The sequence below is a fragment of the Numenius arquata genome, chromosome 7, assembly GCF_964106895.1.
Source record: "Numenius arquata chromosome 7, bNumArq3.hap1.1, whole genome shotgun sequence".
Lineage (NCBI taxonomy): Eukaryota > Metazoa > Chordata > Aves > Charadriiformes > Scolopacidae > Numenius > Numenius arquata.
Window position 1 is genome coordinate 28,225,313 of NC_133582.1, and position 9,035 is coordinate 28,234,347.

Consider the following 9,035-nt stretch of genomic DNA (forward strand, 5'->3'; position numbering starts at 1 on the left):
GGGTTCCCGCGCCTGCGCCCGGCGCCCGTTTGAGGTGATGGCGGTGGCGGGAGCCCTGAGAGGGCTCGGCCGCCCCGTCGTGCGGGCGGGCTGGGGCGGTGGATGTCGTCGGTTATGGGCGCTCTCAGGAAGATTCTCGGTCTCTGGGGCTTCGTCGGGCTCGGGCGCGTTGAGCCCCTTCGACCGGCGCCTTAAGCGGAAGCAGAAGAACTGGGCGGCGCTGCAGGCCGAGCCCTCTAAGTGCGACTACCTGCGGGAGGAGGTGGGGGCGGCGGCTGGCGACCTGGGGCGGGCCCCCTCGGCGAGGCGGCAGCCGGGCGCGGAGACTGGGCGGGGGGGGGGGGGGGGGAAGAACCGCCGCGGGGGAGAAGGAGGGCGATGCCCTGCGGCGCTGACCGGCGGGCTTTCCCCCTAGGTCGGCAGCAGGATGGCGGACAGGGTGTTTGACATCCCCAGGTAAGCCTCGCCGCGGGGGGAAGTGGGGCACCGCTCCCTATCCCGCACGTTACCCCACAGCTTGCAGGGTTGCGGCCAGGGGAGGTGGTCCTCCGGAAGAAATGCTGGTTTGCGAGCGCCTTTCTCCGCACTTTCCCCGTAGCGGTAACCATGGAAGGATGCCAGATGTACTTAGTTCGAAAAGGCGTTTTGAAATGAACAGACAAAACATAATACCGTCTAAAACTTAAAACAGCTTAAGTCTTGATTACGTTTTCTGTTGCTAATCTTATCCTTTAGAACGTTTCCTCTTGCTTTGGATGTTGGCTCTGGAAGAGGTTACATAGCTCAACATTTAACCAAGGTACTGGCTCTTCATACTTAAAAGCATTTAAAATAAGTGCGTGTTTATCCCTTTGTTTTCAAATAGGGCTCTATTATAACTTAAACCAATCCTCTGTATCTTAATGAGCTAAATCTTCCGTCTGTCCCCCCCCCCATATCTGTATCTACAGTCCAAAGACGTGTGTTGTGCAGGCTGTTACTCTGTATTTATCCTCACTGAAGACTAGACTGGTAGTAGTGCAAGGGAAGCTCTCTGTTGTATGACAGTTAACCTCTGTTCTCGAGTAGGGAGATGCTTCTTTTTTGATTAATTTTTGTTGGATGCACTTAGTTGTTAAAGAGAGATATCATTATGGAGACTTCTAAACGGTGAACAATTTAACCTTCATGAACTGTGACGTAAATAAAGGTACTTCATTGGCTATTAATCCATGGTTTATATCTGACTGAACTTATACTTAAAAACGCAGAAGGTATTTTCTGTTACTGCTTCTTCCTCAGCTTTTCTCCCTGGGAGCAATGGCTAAGTATTAACATGGGGGAAAATGCTTTCTACTTTGTATAAAGTTTTATCGAGCGTTAAGGAGATTGCTTCCAACTTAATATAAATGTATGTAAGTGTTCCAAAAAATGACTAACGTCAACTTATAAAACAACTTAAATATTTCATAAACTTTTAAAACTTTATTGCAGGAAACAGTTGAAAAACTTATTCAAGTTGATATTGCAGAGAATGCTTTAGTAAGTAGCTTTCTGAATGCTAACGTGCTTCAATTCCATAATTGGAATACCACAGGAAAGCAAAAGGAGTTTCTGATGTCGTTTTTCTTCTCGCCCAACATTAGAAAAATACTGTAAAGTCTGAAATCCCTACAATCAGTGTTGTAGCTGATGAGGAATTCCTTCCTTTCAAAGAAGATACGTTTGATCTTGTTGTTAGCAGCTTAAGGTATGCATTAATAGTTTATTTATGTTTTATTTTTTGGTTAAAGATGTTAAATAATGTTATTTAAGAGTAACTTTAAGGAGAAAAAAGATAGATAAATAGTCCATTAAAGTAATTTAAAAAAAATTAAGTTATTAAAAAAAGTAACTCATGCTGTATGAAATGTACTCGCTTATTTAGTATATGTTAGGAAAAATTGCTGTTCTGATGGTTCTTTTTTTGTTTGTTTGTTTTCCTTTAAGACACATGTAACTTCTCTCTTTCCTGCATTTTGACTGACTAGTTTCTAGGACTTGCATCTTCTCAGCTTCAAAAGAACAACCACTCACCAAAACCAAGAACCGGTTTATATAAGCAGTTTTTATTCAGTATCACTTTTAGGCAAGCATTTCAGAACTTTTGCAGCTTGAGAAACTATTTTGTTGCTTTGGCTTCTGAAACATATTTGGATAATGTAACAATTATTTACATTCCCTAAATTTTATTTAATATGTGATTATAAAACGTACACTTCTGTTATTTCAGTTTACATTGGGTGAATGACCTTCCTAGAGCTTTTAGAGAGGTAAGAAACCATTTTTTAATACTAAAAATCAACATTTGCCATTACTTGCATTTAGAGTGCTTTACACTTCCAGGTCCTCTTTAAATAAGAGGCACAGAACTGGCTCATGTTGCACACAAGTATTTTTAGCAGTTTGAGGAACATCAGTTGATATTTCTACTAATTTACTATAGCAGATCAGTTTGGAATAAGTAACTGTGAAGTAACATGTTTGTATGATATTTTATAGTCTCAACAGCTGCGATCATGGTAACTAATGTAAAATGAGACAATGCTATTGATTTTTATTGTGTGTTAGCTATTACTGCTTGTAGTACAAGAGTTTTCTAAATCAACTTCTCCAGAATTGATTTTGGAACTTCTATTATTTTTATGTCTCAGCTATTTATTTTGAAATACAACTTTAATCAGATAAAGGATTTCTGATTTTTGAGATGAAGTAAATTCTAGTTGAGGATGGAAAACTGAAACCGTTACTGAAAAAATCCGATTTTGGATTATTTCAGCTCCTTCCTGCAGGTGAAAACGTTTTTCAAATCAGCCATCTTTGGAGCAAGAGCAAGGGGTATTTTAAACAGTTTGCTGTTTTTTCATTTATTTCAAATTGATCAGTCATTACAGTGCTATTCTATCACTTCTTGGTATGAATAGGAGTACCCTGCTGTTATGGAAATAATAAAAATAGAAATCAAAATGCCTTCAGTACTTAAAAATTAATCTTGGAAACAAATACATAATTTTCTATGGAATTTAAGTGTTTTATGGAGTGTCAAATATTTTTACCCCCACAATAGAAATAACTGGCGCATTATAATGTCCCACAAAGGGGAAGAAACTGGGGTTCTTGACCAGCTTTCATCATGAATGCTCATTTCCTAATTTGGGACCACTGGCTTTAACTAATGGAAACTGCCTTCAACTGCTTAAATTTCAATTATAGGCTTCTTTATTAGTGTAGAAAAGGTAACTTGATTAATACTTAATTAAAACCCACTTTAAAAGAATTTAGTTTCAGATCAGTAAGGTAAACTGTTTGAAGCTTCTTGCTGTCTTGTTAGCCTGATTACGTAATGTGGCTCTTCTTGATATCTACACTAGGGATCGTTCCCAATTCCTAAGGAAGAAAGAAAGCGTGAATTTACTGGCTTTCTCAGTAGAAAGGAGGCTAGGACTTACTAGACAAGCAAGCAACTTGTCAGCCTTGGCATTTGAGTCATGATATTTCTCTTCTGGCTAGTTAAAAATAAGTGGGGGTAGACATAATAAGAATTACGTTGCTCTGTTGTGTGTTCAGAAGTGCAAAGATCACTACTGAGAACGAAGGCCTCCATTGCTCTTAAATCAAGCCATTAAAAAGTATTTTTGCTGGCCTCATCTGAGAAAGTAAAAGTAAGCAGAAGCTATCTTGATCTGCCTTATTTTCAGCAGTAAATTAATTGAGGATATTGTTTTAGGAGCATCCCATTGAAAATAGCTTTACCCTAGATTTCCACAGTGCATTTTGTGTTTCTTGACTGTAAGTGTAATTTCTGGGTATTCACTCTTTATTAAGAACAGTCTCTTTTCAGACAGATTATTTATCTTGTAGTGTTACTGAAAGCTTTGGCGCAGCTTGCCTTGTGGAATGCAGTCAATGTCAAAAATCTGTGATAACTATTATAATGATTGCTTTTAGGTTCCTTTTAAAAAAAAAAAAGTCCTAAGAACTTCTTAGCTACATAGGCTTAATAACAAAAAACGTTAAATTGTTTTTTTTCCTGTGTTGTAGATTCACCAAGTTCTTAAGCCAGATGGAGTATTCATTGGTGCAATGTTTGGGGGAGACACTCTGTATGAGCTTCGCTGCTCTTTGCAGCTAGCAGAATTGGAGAGAGAAGGGGGATTTTCTCCTCACGTATCACCATTCACTGCTGTCTCTGATTTGGGACACCTGCTGTCAAGGGCTGGCTTTAACACCCTGACTGTGGTAATTATAAATAAGAGAACAATCAGAGCGCTCCAGCACATCAGAGCTGCTGGTATATTAAAAAAAAACCAAACAACTATTTATGAATGTATTAATAATGTAGTGCTTCCTTCTGCATGTCATGCACCTTGCTGAGTAAGTTTCTGAAATAGCCTGGACTGCCTCTGTTCTTGGCTTTACTGTGATTAATGAAACCAACTGAAGTGTGTCTTTGGCTGCTGGCCCAGTAGAATTTGGATGGTCTTCTTGGCGAAATGTCAGCGGATGTTAGACTTGCTTGAAAAAACTTAAGACACTCTTGCTGTTTCTTCTAAACCAAGACGAAAATAATCACATTTTAATTAAAATTTGAATGCATTTGAGCTGCTAAACAAAACTTGTAAGAAATGTTAAGACAGTATATTCTTCTGAGAAATATGCAATTTGAACAGAAGTGGCAGGTGACTAGCCTGTTATCAGCTCTGAAGATTAGCGTACTGTTACTGTTTTAGCTTCATATGCTCTAAATCTAACCTCCTCAATTCTTTTAGGATACTGATGAAATTCAGGTCAACTACCCAGGGTTGTTTGAGGTTATGGAAGACTTGCAAGGCAAGTATGTACTTTGTGGAAACTTGTTTTGTATATCAGTGGTGCAGACGCAGAAAGGTTTCACTGTGTGTTTCTTAACTCCAGATCATAGAATAATGGAATAGTTTGGGTTGGAAGGGACCTTTAAAGGTCATCTAGTCCAACCCCCCCATGCAGTAAGCAGGGACATCTTCAAAACGATCAGGTTGCTCAGAGTCCCATCCAACCTGACCTTGAATGTGTCCAGGGATGGGGCATCTACCACCTCTCTGGGCAACCTGTGCCAGTGTTTCATCACCCTCTTTGTCAAAAAATTCTTCCTTAAATATAAATAAATAAAGCTTATTGTAACAGTGGAAGCTTTACTTTTTTTCTCTGATCTCTAGTGAGATCCTACGTGTCAGCAGATCTGTGTTGGGAAGCAGAAGTCAAAGATTTGCTACTTCATGGCCTGCTATGAATTTTCTGCTCCATGTGTATTCCCATTCTGTGTGAGCCTGTTCAGTGGAAGCTGCTGAAAAGCCCTGAAAGGGAGACAGAAGCTTATATCCCACATAATAACTTTTCCTGCGAGTCTCCCTAAGTGTTGGGACATTCAGGAAACTGATTTGGAATGAGAATAAATAGACCCTCAAATTGGAGTCTGCTGAGGATGCAAGATGAGAATGCAAAAAAGCAATTGAGATGCTTAACAATTGAGTTAGTATGCTGATTGCAATTGTTATGGATTGTAACGCAGTCATTTGTATGCTGTTAATTGTTACTTACAGAGCAGTTCAGGGCGTCTTCTTACTCTGGATCAGCTGCTGAATGAAATAAAACTTTCATTCTCTGCAGAAACATTCAGATGCAATAAGTGATGAAAGAGATGAGAATTGTGGTTATTTTATTTCTTATTAAAAATCTCTTGGGATAGTAATTTTGATGCTTATCTGGTTAAAAAAACCACATATGAATGGCGTGTCTGAATAAACAGCATACTCGTGCTTAAAATAAATTGTACTAGAAAACCTAAATATTTGAAGACTAAGCTAGGCTGAAGAAGTAATAACTTGAAATCATTCCTAGCAATACAAACCACAAATAGCAAAGCGTTTGCATTAAAAGGCTTAGATTCTTATAGATAGGAAACACGCCTCGTTATTTGTGGTATGTTGTTCTCTCTTACAGTGAGATTCAGAGGATTCTATACTTATTCTGGTTTAATAAAAATCTGTCATTAGTGCATGACACTTAACTCATTGCATATGCTGTATCTTCTTTTTCTTAAAGCTGAAACATATTTTTAGGTATGGGGGAGAGTAATTGCTCTTGGAATAGAAAACCTCTACTACACAGGGAGACAATGTTGGCAGCTGCTGCAATATATAGAGGTAAGTATTTGAGGGTAATGAGTTAATCTGAAGTAATTTTAAGAGCATATTTTCTATGTCTTTCTCTGACCTCTGTGTAAAAAAAAAAAAAAAAAAAAAACCCAAACAAACAAGAACCCCACAAAAAACCACAAACAAAATAACCCAAAACAAACAAAAACACCCCACGACATTTTGGAATAGAACAAAATACCTTATCTCACAGATATTTTTAACCTTAATTATAATGACAGGATTTGAACTATGTTGATGCACCAGTATGAGATATTTTTATTGTCCCAAATCTTTCACCAAGAGTCATTATGATGAATATGTCATACTTAGCTCTAATGTTCTGAGAACTAAGTGTTTCTTGGAACTGATGTTCTGTGTACCTTTTTTTTTTTTTTTCCTCTCTCTTCCTACCCTAACAGAAATGTACGGAAATAGTGATGGCTCGGTACCTGCTACGTTTCAGATCTACTACATGATTGGCTGGAAATTCCATGAATCACAGGTAATGTGAAGCTGAACTATTTTCTGTTTGAAGGTACTTTTTAAATTAATGATTCTTTCTAAAGCTTTTTACAAAATATTTTAACTTAAAATTAGCCCTATATATTTTTTTTACTTCTTTTTTTCTTAGGCAAGACCAGCCCAGAGAGGTTCTGCAACAGTTTCATTTGGAGATCTGGCAAAAATAGATGGACTTCTTTCAAGAGGAAAAAAATAGTTCTTCATCAGAAATAATAGTTGTCTTGAAGCTTCCATAAAGCTTCTCATTGCAGATAGTCTTCACTTGCCTCTATTTTGTGATGACATTCTGAAATGATAATAATCTTCTTGCAAGAGGGTTTTCTGGGTTTTTTTTACTGCCTGTCCTATATCAGCTGTGCAAAACGGTGTTCGGTTTTTGTTTCTAGAGAAACACATCAGCAGTATTCTAAGTGAATATATGCTCTTCCAACTTTTGATTAAATTACTATTCTCAAATGTAATGCCTCTTGTAGTATTTCAGTATCACAGACCGCTCCAGGTATGATTTGCAAGTCTGGAGTGTTTATCACCCTGCATTGCTTTTGAATTATTCCTTAAGGATGGTAGATCGTAATAAAGAATAGTACTTGGTGGCAAGTGTGTTATAAGACATACTCTAAGAGAAAATAGCAGCAAATGCACAGATCTAACTTAATATGTTTTTGTGGGTTACAAATTATGGGTAAAAAGTTACTGCCAGCTATTGTTTGAAATTTGAATGTTTGACTTGTATAAGGAAGTGGTTAAGTAAGTTCTGTATTACAAAAATATCTGGGATTGCTACCTTTCACCTACAGCCCTCAAATTCAATTACTTTTCCCTCCACCCCCAAAGCTAGAAATACTTCTGGACACAAGCAGTAGAGCTCAGCCATAGCAAAAGTTGGCTGCTTCATTGTAGCTTTAACAGAATGTACATATCATGATTTGACTTGATTTACTGAAAGGAGCAGCGAGCAGCAGAGTCACTTAGCACTCAGATGGATCTGTATGTTTCAAAGTCACCAGTTAGCTTTGAATTGGCATTCTCTGGAGCTGGTACTCTCTTGGAGTTCCATGGCATTTTTTAAGCTGTTCTTTTATCTCATAGCATTTAAAACTACACCAAAACTATTAAAATTACATTTGCATGTTACTTCCTGTGTTTGTACCATCAGAGGCTGAAAAGCATGAGGTATACTTTTTTCTCCTTAGTTGTGACGTGGAGCTATGATTTGCCCTGTATCTAACTGCATTACCAAAAATCGATATTAGTTACAAATATGGCCCGTTAACCTGAGGTGTTTAGAAAAAATAATCTACCCAGTGATTTCACTTGATTATAGAATGGATAGAGAATGGGAGAGAGGAAAAGCATGAAGAATATATAACCAGGTTTACTGTTCAGTCAGTTTTATCCTTGTACCTAGGTGTTGTATCAATACTGGTGAAATGAAAGCTTCTCTAGGCTTGTTGTAAGAAGATTATCCAGCAGGTGGAGCTTGACAGAATGATGTGGCACAGACCAAATAGGCAAGGTAGGAACAAGCCTTTGTATTCTGTTAGGGATTATTGAATTATGATTCAAGACAAATACAGATATTAAAGTTACCTCCAATACTCAATTTTCAAAATAAGAGACATGCTATTTAAAAAGAAAACTATTCATCCAGTATTCAGCTGATTAGAAGATCAATTTAAGGGTCTGATTTTGGGATTTATTTGATTTACCAGGCTTTGACTTTAAATAAGAAATGAGCAGAGAAGGTACAAAACATCCTGATAAGGGGGGGAAGGAATCTTCTGGCCTGCATTTGCTTACAAGCCTAATGTATTATTATGCAAGGGGGATTACTTCGTCTTTCACTTTCCTTAGAAGAGTAACCCTCCTGGAAGAAGGACGAGAGACTGTAAGTGGTCTGATAACCTTTATAACCCTTAATGTTAAGACTAAATCTAAAAGAAGAGATTGTCTCTCTGAACACCTTTTTTTTTTTTTTCATAGTACATCAATAGACTTGAATCTTTTATTAAGATGCTGCATGTCTCTGCGTGTCCTCTCTGTCTTCAATAAAATTCACTTTTTTTAAAGGGGAAACTCTCTCCTTTCCCAAATGTAGGTTTCTATGCAGTTATGTGTCAAATGACTGTGTAACTTAATGCATTTTTGCTTTAGTAGGTTAATTTCCAGTTGCTTGAGCTGGTGGTTGTGACTCAGCTGTGTTAAGGGAATGAGGAGGTGGAATGTGCTGGGTAAATGTTAATTGGAGAAGGGTTCCTACTGTGCTTGTTTCAAGTGCTCAGTTAAGTTACGGAGAAAAGGAAAAATTTGCAGTTCTTT

At 38.0% G+C, this 9,035-nt stretch overlaps 1 protein-coding gene across 3 annotated transcripts; it reads left to right on the top strand.

Annotated features, from left to right (window-relative positions):
• The first annotated feature begins 26 nt into the window (after positions 1 to 26).
• On the top strand, positions 27 to 8,806 carry NDUFAF5 (NADH:ubiquinone oxidoreductase complex assembly factor 5). Of its 3 annotated transcripts, XM_074150478.1 has the most exons (11): positions 27 to 262; positions 416 to 456; positions 736 to 799; positions 1,474 to 1,521; positions 1,626 to 1,729; positions 2,252 to 2,291; positions 4,060 to 4,257; positions 4,788 to 4,848; positions 6,117 to 6,200; positions 6,614 to 6,696; positions 6,826 to 8,806. In XM_074150478.1, the coding sequence occupies exons 1-11, from the start codon at positions 38 to 40 to the stop codon at positions 6,910 to 6,912; spliced, it is 1,035 nt and encodes a 344-aa protein (XP_074006579.1). In that variant the 5' UTR covers positions 27 to 37; the 3' UTR covers positions 6,913 to 8,806. The 3 variants fall into 3 exon arrangements, with proteins under 3 accessions (XP_074006579.1, XP_074006581.1, XP_074006580.1); XM_074150480.1 differs by lacking the exon at positions 4,060 to 4,257 and having other exon boundaries at positions 6,826 to 7,169; XM_074150479.1 differs by lacking the exon at positions 1,626 to 1,729 and having other exon boundaries at positions 736 to 794; positions 1,449 to 1,521; positions 6,826 to 7,169.
• Positions 8,807 to 9,035: the final 229 nt, after the last annotated feature.